The sequence below is a fragment of the Equus caballus genome, chromosome 13 (assembly GCF_041296265.1).
Source record: "Equus caballus isolate H_3958 breed thoroughbred chromosome 13, TB-T2T, whole genome shotgun sequence".
Taxonomy (NCBI): domain Eukaryota; kingdom Metazoa; phylum Chordata; class Mammalia; order Perissodactyla; family Equidae; genus Equus; species Equus caballus.
The window spans coordinates 30,239,736-30,256,091 of record NC_091696.1 but is presented as its reverse complement, the minus strand read 5'-3'; the positions used below and the strand labels follow the sequence as shown (position 1 = coordinate 30,256,091).

At 49.9% G+C, this 16,356-nt stretch overlaps 3 protein-coding genes and 1 long non-coding RNA gene across 7 annotated transcripts in view; 2 read left to right on the top strand and 2 right to left on the bottom strand.

The window, feature by feature from the left end:
• The first annotated feature begins 116 nt into the window (after positions 1–116).
• Positions 117–10,697, top strand: ZNF771 (zinc finger protein 771). Of its 2 annotated transcripts, none has more exons than XM_003362744.5 (3): positions 117–1,227; positions 1,889–2,041; positions 9,623–10,697. In XM_003362744.5, exons 2-3 carry the CDS (start codon positions 1,898–1,900, stop codon positions 10,433–10,435), a joined length of 957 nt encoding a protein of 318 aa, XP_003362792.2. In that variant the 5' UTR covers positions 117–1,227; positions 1,889–1,897; the 3' UTR covers positions 10,436–10,697. The 2 variants fall into 2 exon arrangements, with proteins under 2 accessions (XP_003362792.2, XP_023471764.1); XM_023615996.2 differs by lacking the exon at positions 117–1,227 and adding an exon at positions 1,401–1,526.
• On the bottom strand, positions 3,853–6,546 carry LOC138917133 (uncharacterized). Its single transcript, XR_011424660.1, has 2 exons — positions 6,414–6,546; positions 3,853–6,208 (listed from the first exon to the last, which is right to left on the bottom strand). It is a non-coding gene; the product is annotated as an uncharacterized lncRNA (long non-coding RNA).
• A 2,116-nt stretch (positions 10,698–12,813) lies between the features above and the next one.
• DCTPP1 (dCTP pyrophosphatase 1) lies at positions 12,814–15,670 on the bottom strand. Its single transcript, XM_001501399.5, has 3 exons — positions 15,450–15,670; positions 14,619–14,729; positions 12,814–13,669 (listed from the first exon to the last, which is right to left on the bottom strand). The coding sequence occupies exons 1-3, from the start codon at positions 15,653–15,655 to the stop codon at positions 13,372–13,374; spliced, it is 615 nt and encodes a 204-aa protein (XP_001501449.3). The 5' UTR covers positions 15,656–15,670; the 3' UTR covers positions 12,814–13,371.
• Positions 15,671–15,833: 163 nt separating this feature from the next.
• Positions 15,834–16,356, top strand: part of ITGAL (integrin subunit alpha L) — a 73,991-nt gene continuing 73,468 nt past the window's right edge. For 2 of the 3 annotated variants that reach the window (XM_070231912.1, XM_070231909.1), the window contains exon 1: positions 15,834–16,118. The gene's annotated coding sequence lies outside the window, so the exon portion shown is untranslated. The remainder of the gene's footprint in view (positions 16,119–16,356) is intronic. The other variant, XM_070231913.1, reaches the window with a different exon arrangement.

The following is a 16,356-nucleotide window of genomic DNA, read 5'->3' as shown; positions in this document are numbered from 1 at the left end:
CCATAATAGCCAAGATTTTTGTCTGTTTTGTTCACTACTGCATCTGCAATACCTAGAATGGCGCCAGACACATGGCAGGGCTCAATATATACTTGATGAAAGAATGAACACAAGCAAAGTGGCTTTTGGGGATCTTGAGTGTGAGTATCCAGGCATTTGCCCCCTTTTCCCAGCTCTGGGGAAGAGCATCAATTTGACCAGATGTAATCCCAACATCCAAATTATGCCCTGGGCTCTGCAGACTGAGACTCAGGTTTAAGTCCTGGCCCTGCCACCAATGTCCTTATGTAACTTCATTTCTGAGAGTTTAGTGCAGCAGAAAGAGCCTGAGCTTTGGAATCTGCTACTTACCAGCTATGTGACTTTGAGCAAACTAATTAAGCTCTCTAAGCTTTAGTTCCCTCCTTTGTCAAAGGGAGATAATATTATTGATCTCCACATGGCTGTTGTAAAGAGACTGTGGATTGTAAGCACTTACTGAATGTTGTTTCTCTTTTCTTTCATTTCTGAATCTTAGTTGCCTCGTTCATAAAATGGTAGAATTAGTATCTTTTTCAAGAGAAGTGGAAAATACATATCTTTATATGACATATCCCAATTTTTAAATCTTGGAAATTAAAATTTGTGAAAGACTGCTCTTTTTTTTGAAACTAATTTTTAAAAGTAAAAATACCCTGAGGGTCAAATAAGATACTTCTGCGGCCATGGGCTACTAATTTTCTACCTAGGGTTGTCAAGGTTCTTACCTATCTACTGGTTGTCAAGGATGCTATGACAACCCTTACTGTATAGTAACTGAGGCAAATCGGTTTACCTCCCTTAAGTTTAATTAGTTCATCTGTAACATGGATCCACCTTTGTGCGGATCTAAGGAGATCAGGTGTGTAAAACGCTTAGCACAACGCTGGCATACAGTTGGCATACCACACAACAAGCGGCAGCGGGGGCTTGGGGGCTGTTGATTTGGGAAGCATACATTCAAGGAGCAAGATATCCCAAAGACCAGGAGACCGGGAAGGCGACGTCAGGAAAGAAGGAGAAAAGACGGGAGAGGAGGAAAAAAGAGGGAAGGGACGAGGTGAGGAGGCAACAGGGTCCGCCCTCCAGGCGGGGCGCCAGCGAGAGGGCGAGGCCGGACGGGAGTGCACGTGGCCTATTTCGGGCGGAGCAGACGCGCTTGGCCGCAGCAGAGACCTCCGAGCTGGCCACAGGAGACGAGCCTTGAAGGTAGGTTACAACCGTGCTGCGAGGACCTTGAACGCCGGGATGGGGCAGCCACGGGCCCCTGGGAGTTGTGGAACAGCGGAGGTTGCTGGCTCTGGGCTCGCCACCCTCCTGGGGCAGTTTGGACCGGACGCCTGGGTCCTCTAGGCCCTTCCTCCTAGGGGGCGGGGTTAGGTGTTCTGACCAATGACCGGCCGTTCTAGAGGTCCCGCCCCTCCCCGCCCCCAGAGCCGCGGCCTCCCAGAGTGCCCAACCGCCCGGCGCTCTGGCCTGGGGCAGCACGAGCGGCGAACCTGCGGCTGGTGAGTGCATTACCCACCCAGGGTCTCCGCCCCGATCCCGCCTCTATCCCATGCCCTAGAGCTCCGGGCCGCCGACTAAGGCGCTGAGGAGTGACTCAGCGCAGGGAGGGTGGCGATTCGCCGGGGCTGGAGATTCGAACTGTTCAGGGCCTTGAATGCCGGGATGAGTGGGGTGAACGAGTGTCTTTGGAACTAGCCCCGGGGCAGTGCTGGGGCCTAGAGCCGGGTTGGGATGGAGGGGAGAGGGCCAGACCTAGAGACCAGGGCAGGGCGGGAGAAGCCACGGCTGCACCACCTTGCCTGGGCCAGGGCCATAGTTGGGGGGGCAGGTCCTCAGCTTCTGATCCAGCTCCCCACCTCAGGACGCCAAGATGCCTGGCGAACAGCAGACAGAGGAGGAGGAGGAGGAGGAAGAGATGCAAGAGGAAATGGTGCTGCTGGTGAAGGGTGAGGAGGATGAGGGCGAGGAGAAGTATGAAGTGGTGAAACTCAAGATCCCTATGGACAACAAGGAGGTACGTGTCCCACACCCTGGTGCCCCATTGCCCCTACATCTGGTCCAGGTCCAGCCTCCCTCAGACAGAAGCCAAGGGAGTCAGCCCCTACTTTTCTCTGAATCTTAAGACCTAGAATCTCAGGGTTGGCCACCCATTTTTCTGCCCCACTACCCATGCTGCCATCATATGGATGTCACACCTACTGTGCCAAGCTCCGTGCTGGGTGCTGGAGAGTAAACACTATCCTTGGTTCCCCATAGAACTTGACGTCTACTGGGGTTAGACTGACAAGTAACCACCCAGCCACAATCCTCTGTAATGGGTGCAGGCACCGGGGGTGTGGAAGACCAGAGATGGGAACTTATCACAGACTTACGTGTGGGGAGGAGGTCAGGTTAGGTAAGAGCAGTAGTGACAGCTGACTCTTGGGCAGCATTTACTATGCACCAGACAATGCTCTAAGTACCTCAGTTCTATAACATTGGTAGTATTTGTTCCATTTTACAGGTGAGGAAACTGAGGCCCAGGAAACTGGAGTTTGGTGACTGGCTCAAGGTCTCAAAGCTGGTAAAGGGATGGCTTATCTGAGGCTGAGGGGAGTCTGAAGGGAAGGAGGTTTGGCCCTTTCAGTGGCTCAGAGGAGTGAGTGGGGCGCTGGGAGAGGTGAAGGCAAGTGGTTCAGTTGTCCTGAAGCCTGGAGGAGAGGAGGGTGATTGACGGGCTAGGTGGGTGTCTGGGTTTCATCCTGAGGGTGTTGAAGGTTAAAGAAAGGAGTTTTAAGGAGATCAGAATATGAGTTAGATTTCCCCATTCAAGGCCCTAACTGCCACCAGGTACATTTCCACTTCCCAGAACCCTATAGGACTCCCACGCCAGCCAGAAGAGCCCCCAGTCCAGCTGGAGGGCTCAGGCTGGCCAGGGTTTCTGGACTGCCTCCGGCTGATTTCTTCCTGCACACCGGCCAGGTCCCAGGGAAAGGAAGTTGTGCTGCCCCCTAGTGGGTGTGGTGCATCCTAGGGGGAGGGGGCTGGCTGCTTTGGCCTCCTCTTCCAGTCAAAATAACTATTTAGTTTTGTTTTTGTCAGGCCTCCTTGGCCTATCATCCGAGCTCCGCCTGCCTCTTCTGGCCCTGTGGATCCCCTGATCTCCACCTTTGGCCTCTAAGTTAAGAACCCAGATTCCAGAGCTTAGGGTCGACTTCCAATTCCATCACTTATCAGCTATGTGACCTTGGGAAAGTTTCTTAACCTCTTTGTGCCTCAGTTTCCTCGTTTGTAAAAGGGAAATCATAACAGTACCTACTTCTTGCGGTTGTGAGGATTAAATGAGTTAATACATGTAAAGAGTTAGATGTGTCTGGCATATCATAAACACTATGTAAATATTTGCTGCTATTCATTATTCTCTTGAAAGTTCAGGACCTTAGGCTAGGTCATCCTTCTGGAGATTTTTCAACTCATTTAAAAAAAATTTTTTTTTAAAGATTGGCATCTGAGCTAACAAGTATTGCCAATCTTTTTTTTTTTTCTGCTTTTTTCTCCCCAAATCCACCCCCCAGCACATAGTTGTGTATTTTTAGTTGTGTATCCTTCTAGTTGTGACATGTGGGATGCCGCCTCAACGTGGCCTGATGAGTGGTGCCATGTCTGTGCCCAGGATACAAACCAGCGAAACCCAGGGCCACCGAAGTGGAGCACGTGAACTTAACCACTTGGCCACAGGGCCAGCCCCCTCAACTCATTTTCTTTTTTTTGAAGATTTTATTTTTCTCCTTTTCCTCCCCAAAGCCCCCTGGTACATAGTTGTATATTCTTCATTGTGGGTCCCTCTAGTTGTGGCATGTGGGACGCTGCCTCAGTGTGGCCCGATGAGCAGTGCCATGTCCGCGCCCAGGATTCGAACCAACGAAACACTGGGCCGCCTGCAGCGGAGCGCGCGAACTTAACCACTCGGCCATGGGGCCAGCCCCTCCCTCAACTCATTTTTATCAAAGGCCTTTCTGGGAAAGGCTGAACTCTGGGGCTGGGAGTGAACAGGGAAACCAACACAGAGGCCTATACAGAGGACTGAGGGCATACAACTCAAGGCAGTGGGAAAGGTGTCATGGAGATGACTTTTGCTTGGGCCTTGAAGACTTAGTGGGGAGTTGGCAAATGGAGGAGGAGGAAGGGCATTCCAGGGGAGAAACAGCAAAAGCAAAGGCTTAGAGATGGGGCCAGAGAAGTAGGTGTGGCCAGAGAATAAAAGGTGTTGAAAGCCAGCATAAGAATTTGAACATACTGTTAGATTATGCAGTGCCATCAGAAGCCTCAAATCAGAGGGTCAGGATTGGATTTACTATTTAGAAGAATCATTGGCTGCTGTGGGGAGACAAGGCCGGGTAGGGCTGGTGGCCTGCTCTAAGGTAGTGGCAGCAGTGGAGAGAAGACGGAGAGAGGGAACCCTTGATTGGATTGGCTGGAGCTAAGGATGGGAAGGTGGGGGGTGGGCATGGTGAGTCATGAAAGGTATGTAGGCTGTCATGTAGCAGTTAAAAGCATTGGTTTAAATCCTACTTCCACCATTTACCAGCTTTGCCTCAGCTTTCTCATCTGTAAAATGGGATAATGAAAGTTCAGATCCTTGGATACCAGCCTAAGAAGTATCATCTGGGGGACTGGATTTGGAGGAGGCGGGTAGAACTGAGGATTACACACACATCCAACATTTAGCACTGTGCCCACAAGATAGCTCGTTAACTTGCTGTGTGGTCTCCCTGAGTCTCAGTTTCTATGAAATAGTGATCTCAAAACTCCTTCCAGTGCTGACATTCTGTGACTCTTAGGTGTCACCCAATCCCATGGCCAGTCCTTGTCCAGAACAGGCCTTAATTATGCTGCCCTCGGGCTGGAGTATTCTCTCACTGCCTATCAGAATCCAATCTATCTTTAATGAATAGAAAGATTTCCTCAGAGGGCTCTATGCACATCCGATCCCATCTCTCCCTGCTTAAAGCCTTGAGTGGTTTTCTGTTTCTCTCAGGATAAAGCCTCATCTCCTAAGCCTGGCATTCAAAGCTCTTCACCGCCTGACCTCATGTCCTAGCTTCGTCTCTAATCACTTAACACCCATTCCATGCCCAAGCTTCAAACAGATCAGGCGCTTTCTCACCTCTGAGACTTTGCCCATGTGGTCTTTCAGCCTGTAAAACTCTCTTCACCTTTTCCACCTGCTTTCTCCAGGAGAAGCTCTTCTCTCTTCTAGGCCAGGTTTCTTAATTTTTATCATGCATACAAATCACCTGGGGATCTTATTAAAATGAACATTTTGATTCAGTAGGTCTGGGAGGGGACTTGAGATTCTGCGCTTCTAACAAGTTTCCGGTGATGCTGATGTTGCTATCTGTGGACCACACTTCCTGTAGCAAGGAGCTCGAGGGGAGGGATCATATTTTATTATACTTTCTACCAAAAAGAAGGGAGATTCTGATGGCTGCAAGAGTCCAGGGGCAGGGGGTGGGGAGATAAGCTGTTGTAGGTAACCTCAAACTTGGTCAGTGAGATAGAATTGTATCAAGATGAAGAAAATACATGTTTTGGACAATGACAGACTTCGTTTCAAACCCTGACTCTGCTATTGAATAGCTATCAGGCCTTGGGCAGTCACTTCTGAGTCTTATTTCCTCATAAAATGGAGCTAACGATACCATACTCAAAGTGTTGTGAGAATTTAAAACGAGAACATGGTGAAAAGCACTTAGCACACTTCCTGGCACAGGGTGAGTGCTCAGTAAATGGTAGTTGTTGTTATTAATTAGAAAACTAATATCTGAGGAGGAAACTGTTAACGTTTGCCCTGGTGAGAAAAGAAATACTTAAGCAGGAATACAAAAATCACTTAACTTCGAATACTTGGATTATTGTATTATGATACTACACTGTATCCCCATAGTACCTTCTCGTTACAATGTAAATGCCATTTATTCTGATTTTTAAATCTAATAGTTGTAGAATCTAAGCCAGGGAAGGGCCTTTAATGATCACCTAGTCTGGTCTTTACCACATGTATCGCTCACCTCTGGTGCTCATTTATTTAATGCTTTTCTTCACATAGATTCACGCCGTTTTGTTAAAGAAATTTGCCTTCATCTAAACAAGAATATTGATGAAATTGTGGGTTTCATGTGATCCATTGTTTTTCTAATATCTGTGAAAATAAATACATAATAATTACAATAAGATAAAAATTTGCCTATATGACACTTAGTATCCTCTTGCATCCTGTGATGTGCGGACCTCAGGCTGGGAAATTTTTCTCTCTCCTAGACTACCTTGCCTGCTTTGGTTCACTGAGACAAGGGAAGGGAGTGACTTGCTCAGGGTCTTAATGAGCTAGACTCAGCCCCTCTTACCAAGATTCTTTGTGGGGGCACCCAAGGCCCCTCCTCCTGGAGCTGGAGATACTTGTGTGTACTTGTGTGAAGAATTTCTTTTTTGTAAGTCAATGAACCCAGCAAAGGAAGTCCTCAGGCTGGTCAAAATCATCTGAAAAGAAGGGTGCCGAAGAAAAATGGGCCAGAAAAAGGTAGATATAATGAGAAAAGACCTCACCACAATGGCTGACATATTGAAACAAACCCAACAGATTTCAAAACCAAGGCAAGACTGCAAAGTGTGACCTTGAATTCAGATTGTGCCAGACCTGCCTGTGGGGAGTTCCTTGATTTAAAGTATCAAGTTGTGTTTTAACTTTGAATCTCTCTTGGAGAGTGCCAGGGACTTGGAGTCCAACGCCAGTCACATCTCGGCTATGCGAGTGCCGGGAAGCAGTGTAGCCTAATGGTTAAGGGCGAGCGCTCTCGAGTCGGTCCTGACTCCCACTGCTTATGTGAATTGAATCTCCCTGAATCTCTGTTTTCTCAACTATCAAAAGATAGTTTTGACACTTGACTCAAGGGGGTATCAGGAAGATTTAATACAATAATGTCCACAAAATAGCATTGTCAAAGCTTTACACTACAATGTCGTTGTCACTATTATCATTATATGTACTGTTTAAACCAGAGTTCCCTCAGCTGGTCACTAATTTCCCAAACCTTCTTATTTTCTAATTTCTGTGTTGGTTACCAAAAAACTGCTACCTTTTTTACAAAGGATCTTGAGGGCCTTGAAGTTGCCCTCCTTGCAGCCTGAGAAAGAAAAGGCTTTACTGCTCCTTAGCTGCCACTTACCCTCTCTTAACCTGTTGCCTTATCTCTAAAATAAGAAAAGTGATAACTACTTTGTGGAGATCGAATATGGGGAGAAGCTAACACGGTCTTGTCCTTAATATGTGCCAAGTATCTCATTAGGGACCTGACTGCTTGGCCCACAGCAGATGCTCACCGTTACTTTTGGTGGAATGAGCCTTCTGTTTTCTAAGAAAGGAGCAATGTGCCCTCGATACTCTTCTTCATTCTACTGTTAATATAGAATGTTTCCCTTCACCTGCCTCTTGCAAAGCATTTCTTTTTCTGATTTTTATCTCTAGAAGTCCAGACTTCATGAAACTGGCTCATTTTCGGCCACAGAGTAGTATTTGGTTTTTACCCTTGCCCTCTTCCTCATAGCTTAAAAAATAATAGGTGCTTGGGGGCCAGCCCAGTGGTGCAGTGGTTAAGTTCGCACGTTCCGCTTCAGCTGCCCAGGGTTTGCCAGCCCGGATCCTGGGTGCAGACATGGCACCACCTGGCAAGCCATGCTGTGGCAGGCGTCCCACATATACAGTAGAGGAAGATGGGCATGGATGTTAGCTCAGGGCCAGTCTTCCTCAGCAAAAAGAGGAGGATTGGCAGCAGATGTTAGCTCAGGGCTAATCTTCCTCAAAAAAAAAAAAAAAAGGTGGTTGCTCTTTTTTTTTTTAAAGATTTTATTTTTTTCCTTTTTCTCCCAAAGCCCCCTGGTACATAGTTGTATATTTTTAGTTGTGAGTCCTTCTAGTTGTGGCATTCGGGGCACTGCCTCAGCATGGCCTGATGAGCGGTGCCATGTCTGCACCCAGGATCCGAACTGGTGAAACCCCGGCCGCCAAAGCGGAGGGCACAAACTTAACCACTCTGCCAGGGGACTGGCCCTAGGTGCTTGCTCTTAAAAGTTTATTAAAGAGGGGCCGGACTGGTGGTGTAGTGGTTAAGTTCATGTGCTCTGCTTCGGCAGCCCGGGGTTCACAGGTTTGGATCCTGGCCGGGAACCTACATACTGCTGGTCGAGCCATGCTTCGGCAGCCTCCCACATACAAAACAGAGGGAGACTGGCACAGATGTTAGCTCAGCAACAATCTTCCTCAAGCAAAAAGAGGAAGATTGGCAACAGATGTTAGTTCAGGGCCAGTCTTCCTCACCGAAGGAAAAAAGAAAAAAAAAAAGTTTATTAAAGAGCTTGGACTGGGTGCTGGCCTGGCTTCTGAGATACCATGCTCTCCTGGCTCTCCTACCTCACTACCTCACAGACTGCCTGCTTCTGCTGTCTTCTTTGCTGGCTGTTCTTCATCTTGCTGCCCCAGGTTCCCTCTGCTCATTCCCTGGGTAATCTCATCCAGTCTCAAGGCTTTAAAAACCATAGATAGGTTGACGGCTTCTCAGTATCTCCAGCCTAGGCCTCTGTCCTGAGCTCGTGTCCAAGGAGAATTGGAGGTAACATCCAAAACATCTCACCTACCAACTTGCTCCTCCCACTGTTTTCTCTGTAGATGGCAACTCCTCCACCTTTGCAGTTGCTAAACTCAAAATCCTTGGAGTCATTTTGACTCTTTCTTTACAGCTCATTTCTAATCTACTATCAAATCTGTTGTCTCAAACTGCAAAATACATCAAGAAGCAGACCCCTTCTCACCACCTTCGCTTTGCACCTCTGTCACCTGGGTCTGGGCCAGTCTTCTCTTGCCAGATGACTGCAATACGGTAGCCTCCTCACTGGGCTCCTGCTTCTGCCCTCTCCCCTTCTTCATTCTGTGGAGCCTTTTAAAACATGAGCCTAATCTGTTCATGTTCCTGCTCAAAAATGCCTAACGTCTCCTCTAAAGGTTCCTCATCTTGTTCATATTACAAGGTCCTAAGCTAAGAGATCCCCTCTAGCACCACCCCGTGTCTTTTCTCCTCCTCATGCATTCTGCCCTAGTTACTTTTTCTTACTATTCCAGAACTCAACAGGCAAACTCCTGCCTCGGTTCCCTGTGTAGCCTGCTCTCTCACCTCCTTTAGGTCTTTGCTCATGTTCTATCAGTAAGGTATCTTAACAACTCTAAATTTACAGCATCCTCCTAATACCAGCACTCCTTACCAATTCTTCCTGAAAGAAGGAATTTTTTAAGTTTAATGCTGAATCTCCAGTGCCTAGAGCAGAGTCTGGTACATTGTTTGCGCTCAATAAAAATATTTGTTGAATTAATAAATAATAGCTAGAATGACACTAGGCATTGTCATATGTGCGTTAATGTATTATTTAATGCGCACAACCTGAGGCAGGCACCTTTGCTTTTCCTATTTTACAAACGGGGAACTGAGAGGTTGCAGCGTGTACAGACCCAGAACTCTGGCTCTCGGGCCTTTCGATCCGGGCTGACCTGTCCCCCCTCTCCCCGCAGGTCCCGAGCGAGGCGCCAGCGCCGCCGGCCGACCCGGCGCGCCCACACGCGTGCCCGGACTGCGGCCGCGCCTTCGCGCGCCGCTCCACGCTGGCCAAGCACGCACGCACGCACACGGGCGAGCGGCCCTTCGCGTGCACGGAGTGCGGCCGGCGCTTCTCGCAGAAGTCGGCGCTGACCAAACACGGCCGCACGCACACAGGCGAGCGGCCCTACGAGTGTCCGGAGTGCGACAAGCGCTTCTCGGCCGCCTCGAACCTGCGCCAGCACCGGCGGCGCCACACTGGCGAGAAACCGTACGCATGCGCTCACTGCGGCCGCCGCTTCGCGCAGAGCTCCAACTATGCACAGCACCTGCGCGTGCACACGGGCGAGAAGCCGTACGCGTGCCCGGACTGCGGACGCGCCTTCGGCGGCAGTTCCTGCCTGGCGCGCCACCGACGCACGCACACGGGCGAGAGGCCGTACGCATGCGCCGACTGCGGCACGCGCTTCGCGCAGAGCTCTGCGCTGGCCAAGCACCGGCGCGTGCACACGGGCGAAAAACCGCACCGCTGCGCCGTGTGCGGCCGCGGTTTCGGCCACCGCTCCAACCTGGCGGAGCATGCGCGCACGCACACGGGCGAGCGGCCCTACCCGTGCGCCGAATGCGGCCGGCGTTTCCGCCTCAGCTCACACTTCATTCGCCACCGTCGCGCGCACATGCGCCGGCGCCTCTATATCTGTGCGGGCTGCGGCCGGGACTTCAAGCTGCCCCCTGGTGCCACTGCCGCTACAGCCACCGAGCGCTGCCCCGAGTGTGAGGGCAGCTGAGCCACCGTTACTGTCTATGCGGGATGCAAGCGTTCGGCTGAGCAAGGGCACGGTGGGACCCGCGAACTGGGGTTGCATTAACCTGGACTGCTCCTCCCTGCCCTGCCACCCGGGTCTGGGAAAGAGTGGGACGGCAGGCCTGGCTGCCCTGGAACTGGGAGACAGGGAGAATCACCCACCAGGGTCCCTGGAAATCGTGCCCACCTCCCCGTCACTACATCCCCTTGGCCCATGTTAGTGAATAAAATATATCCTCATCCCACCCGTGCCTGTGAATGAGGTGGGTGGGGAAAGGAGGAAAACTGGGGTTTTCCCCAGACTTAGGGGACTTGAGTTGTCACGGAGCCAAGTGGGGCTGTAAGTCCAAAAGGGTTCCTGGAACTGGGTTTGTAGTTTGGTTGTGTTCTCAAATCTGGTATAGCACGTTCTAGATCAAACAGGCACTGCATTCTGCAGCGCTTTGGTGAGCAGCCATGTACCTCATAGAGCTCAAGTCTAGTAAAGAAACAAGAAATAGTGGAAACCTTATAGCACTATGTTAAAGGCTTTAAGGCTTCATTATTATCATTAGCTCATTTTCACCCCCAAAGCACCCCAAAGTTAGATAAATCTTTTATCTCCATTTCTGCAGATGAGTACATAGTGAACAGCAGGGCAGGGACAAGTGAAGAGGCAATTGCTGTCCATTGTTATTGGACCTCTGATGGGGGGAAGTAGTTGGACAGGAAAGGTCTTTAACGCAGTCTTATAGTTGAGAGGCTCTTCTCAGAGGTGATGTTTAAGATAGTCTTGAAGGCTAAGAGATGGGGTTGGATAATTATGGAGAAAGCCCCATGCCAGAAAGCCAACTGCATGCCAGACTTGTTAGAGCTTGCAGATGTCCCCTAGGGTAGAACGTAGGGACAAAAAGCAAGGAGGTTGGCAGCAGCTAGACCACTAGGGACCTTGGAAGCCAGGTGAAAGGGTCCAAGGCAGCAAAGAGGGCTTGAGGGATTAGAGGGGAGGGATGTATCTGACATTAAGGAGCTAAAATTCACAGGAGTTAGAGTGGCCCCGAAGATGAGGGAAAGGAGAGATGGGGGCTAACCTTATTTCTTAGCTTGGGTGACTGCAGGCCATGAGGTAGGGGCACAGGATGAGGTGCAGGAGAGGAATTGAAGTGGTAGCAATTGGCACACCCCAATCTGGACATTTTAAGTGAGGTACATGTGGAGGGGTTAAGGAGGTGATTAGAAATACCAGCTTGGACACCAGGTCTGGAGTGCCTGACACCACGTCCAGAGGAGGGTACTCGAGAAGAGTCTGAAAGAACAGCTGGAGGTAGAAAGCAAGCCTGAAATGTGCTGTCTGGAAAATCTAGAGGAAAGTCTCAGAGGGAGTGGTAGGCTCAGTCAGATGCTACTCTAATGTCCACTGTATTTCTAAGAGTTCTGGGAAAGTGGTGAGAGCATTCAGTGGAGGGGAGGAGATTAAAGCCAGCCTCGAGTGGGTAAGGGTATAAATGAGAGAATGAGAAAGCAGAGTAGATGGGTAGACAACTGTTTTGAAGAGGCTTGGCCATGAAAAGCATGAAGGGAGTAGCTGGAGAAAGTTTGCTGGTTTTATCTTGTCAATAGGGAAGAGACTCAATTGCGCTTTATATGCTGACGGGGAGGGTTAACGGAAAGAAGAGAAGTTGATTAGAGAGGGGAGAGAAGATAGGTGATCAAGGAGAGGGAATGAAATCAGAGCTATCACTGGTAAGGAGAGGAAAGGTGGGTTTGGGAACACAAAGCTGAAGCATTTCTGGTCTGAATTCTGTTTTACCTGAGAAGTAAAAGAAGTAACTGGTTAAGAGGGAGTAGGGTCATTAATAAGAGGAATGAGGCCAGTAAAGAGGAATCCCTCGCTTTACTGACGTGGAAATAGGCTCAGAGGGGCAATAAAAAAATAGTTTAAAGGTCTTTTCCCCTGCATTACCCCACCCTGTGAGTGAGGCAGGCCATGGGTGTCTCAGAAAGGGAAGTGATGTGCCCGAGGTCACACAACAGGTAAACCATACACACCCAACTCTATCTTTAGGTGTAGAGGTAGAGTGAGAAATTGGCTTGAGGAGAGCAAGGGAGAGGGCAAGGGGCCCAAGCTCAAGAAGAGAGAAGCCCTATTCTCCACATCAGAGACCTGATCCTGATTTGTACTGGGGAACTGAGACTGGATTCTAGGCCCTGGGCTTGCTTTAACTGTTGACATTTCCTGCTCTGGGCCTCTGCAAGTTTTGAGTTGAAAATAACTGCAAACTTATAAAGTCCCTACTATGTGCAAGGCACTGGCTTAAGCACTCTACTTAGAATAACTCACTTAAACCTTACAACCCTATCAGGTAGATACCATTATTGTCATTTTAGATGTTTCATTTAGATTTCATTTTATTTTCATTCCACATCTAAAGGCACAGAAAGATGAAATAATTTGATGAATGTCATCCAGCTCATAAGTATCAAAGATGGCATTTGAACACAGATAGCCTGGCTCCAAAATCTGGGCTTCTAACACTACATACAGCCTCCAGTCTCCCTTAGAGGTCCCAGCAGGGGGAAGCAATTTGCCTGAGATCCCGCGGGGAACTTGAAAGAAAACAGATCTCTCTGCCTTGCAGGTGGGAGGTTCAATAGAGAAACATGGGAGTTGGGCTCAGGTATCCCAGTGCCCCTCTCCAGCACCTGAGACAGACCCTCCCTGGCCACCCCAGGAAGAATCTAGAAGTTGCTAGCCAAAAGTTTTATTAAAGGAGAAAATACCAGGAGGCTGTCTTCTGGAGGTTCTTGGGCGTCAGACCTCAGGAAGTAGGGCCTCCAGGCCCATGATCTGTTAGGAAAGGACTAGAACAAGGTTTCAAGGCCAGGCCACCGTCTGCTCCTCAGATGCCATGCTGAGTTGCAGGTCCTGTGTCCATGTTTCTAGGTTGAGGCCTGGCCCATAGACTCACAGGCAAGGTCTGCAGGCCCCATAGCCTGGTCTTCAGAGGTGGCCCCGTGGGGCAAGTCTGTATACTTGCAGGCAGAGCCGCGGGACAGATGTGCTGGGTAGCGTTGCCGGTTGGTGTCCATCTTGGAGAGCACTGCTTGGGGCAGATCCACACGGCAGCGGGCTGCTAATGCTACCAGGTAGATGAGGACATCACTAAGCTCCTCTTGAAGGGCTGCTCGTTCCTTGGGGGGCCAGGCTTGGGGGCCAGCCTCATCAGGCTTCCACTGACTGGGGGCAGAACACAGGTAGGGGCACACACACAGATGCTAGCTAGGACAATGGGCTCCGCCTCTCTTAGGAGCACCCCAGTCCTTGCAGCAATAAGCTCCCGCCTCTTGGGAACTTCCTCCAAAGACAACTCAACCCATTTGGGCCCTGGGTAGAGTCAGGGTGGGGAAGAGATCCCAATAGATGATTCACTCAGTGTCCCTACCTGAGCAAAGGAGTGGCCAAGAGATCATTTCACTTCTCCAGACCCAATTCTACTTCTCTCTAGCCCTAGCCACTGCCACCCTAGACTAATCCTCAGACCTGGACCACTGTGGAAGCCCACTGACTCATCTACTCTTGCCAAGTACCATCTTTTAAAAGCACACATTACATTTTGTCCCTTCCCTGCTAAAAGTCCCCCAGCTGTGCTTGGAATAAAATCCAAACTCCTGACCATGCCCTCCAGGTCCTGCATGAGCTAACTCCTCCTCTTCCAATGTCATTATCCACCACTCTCCTTCTCACTCCCCACCTGAAGCCACTCTGGCCTTTTCTGTCTTGCCAACAGGGCAAACAGTCACAGGGCCTTTGCACTTACTGCTCCCTCTGCCTTGAGTGCTCTTCCCCCTGTAGCAGGGGGAACACAGTTGTCCCTGTCTGGAATGCCATAGGCAGATCTTCTATAGAATACCTTCCTTTCCACTCCAGAGGCAGAGGTAAAGGAAGGTTGCCACCACCCCTTCTTAGATGGGGATCTGCTTGCTGTTTTCACATCTTTCTCTCCCAGAAGACTGGGTGCCCAAAAAGGGTAGGGACTGGTGAGTCATCTCTGTATCCCAAGCCATCAGGCACAAGAGCCTAGCAGTGAGGAGGGAAAACGAAGCCATGGATATCTGATCATCAAATAAATGTTCCCCTCCCATCCCCTACAACACAGATTCTTCCAGGACTCTTTTCATTTACTCACAAGAGCTCTGCCAATTCCCCTACTTCCCCCACCAAGGCCAGGAGGAGGTTCCGAGGTTGGTGGAACTGGTCCCAGTCTCGTTCAGCAGCAAACTCCGCATGGAGGCGGCGGCTGGAATAGAAGAATGGGGTGGAAGCCCAGGTCTCAGGGTTAGGCGATGCAAGACGAGACGCAGGGCCCAGGCAGGTATCTGTGATGTAATGGGGGCATTAAGTATCAGGGGACTCTGCAATTCCTTGGGCAGTCTGAAGCAAATCATTTCTTCTCTGTGGGACTTGGTCTCCTCCTCTATAAAACGGCGCACCCCTACAACAGACTCTAAACTCTACCGACATCTAACAATAGCTTCTTTCCCATTATTCCATCTCCTGCTGCTGCTAGTTTCCTCCACTTGGAATATCCCTATCTCTGCATATCTAAGTCCTACCGATTTTACAGAGTGCAGCTCCACGGGCACTTCCCCTAAGAAGCCCCCCTTGACTTCCTCCAGCAAGAAATAATGTCTCCCACCTCTTAGTACTGCATTTGCACGGGTCCTAACACCAACTCCTGGAGGACGGAGGCCGAGCGGAAGCAGCATCGGACTCGGTATTTCCCCAGGGCTAGTTCTAATATTACTCACCGAGCGTCACCATTTCCGCAGCCTCAGGTGTACATTGCTAAGCCCATTTTGCAGATAAGGAGGTTAGAAGGTTCGCCCGGGGTTAGCCACCAGAGCTGGGACCCACTCACAGCTGTTACCCTTCTTCCCGACCACGTGAAAGGACCTTTCCCAACAAAAGGGAGAAAGGGGGCTATCTCCCCAGCCTAGGCTGGGCAAGGACGGCTTACATGTCCTCGAGCGTAGGCTCCGGGCTGAAGCTGAAGGGGCCGGCAGCGGCAGTGCCCTCTGCCCCCGTGTCCCCACGCGTCTCCCCACACGCCATGGACAAGCCGCTCTCCGGGCAGCAGCAGCGACTGAACTGGAGAACCGGGCGCAAGCACGGAGCCCGCCTCCAGAGGCCCTGGCCAATCACAGACGTTCGTGGTTGCTTCATGGGGCGGGGCCAACAGGAAAGACCAATTACTTATGTGGAGTTTACTACTGCCCGCCTCTTACCCCGACTGGACCAACCGGAGAGAGCTTCAAGCGTGTACTCTTACGTCCAGGCCCTGGAATTCTTCAGCCTTGGCCAAGCATCTTAAAGGTATAGGTACCAGATTCGACCAGGGGAAGAGACAGAGGGCAGAGGATGGGGAGAGCGCAGGCGCGTCACTTCCTGTGTGGGCGTCAGATGGCGCGAAGGCGAAATGACCGGGCGGGGAAGGGTGTGGCGCGCCGTTTAGAACCCCAGACATGGAGAGTTTAAGCAGAAAGGAGAATTTATTGTAAGGATACAAGAATGTCTGCAGGATACAGCTGGGCTTTAGGAGTGAACTGAAACCAGGGTAGCAGTTTAAAGTATTTTACATGTTTAATCCTTGCAGCAACTCATCTAATCCTCACGACAACCTTATAAGGTAGGTAATACTATGATCATCATCCCCACTTTACATATAAGGAAACCGAGAAATTGAGTAATTTAACTCAACAGCTAGTAAGGTGGTAGCCAGGTTTCAAAATCAGGTAGTTTGGCTTCAGAATCTGTGTTATTAACTTCACTTTTCAAATGATGATAAATACTATGAAATTTTTTTTTAATGTTACAGTACTTAAATACTATGAAAAGTGGTGGCAACTTTAGATTGCATGGTCCAG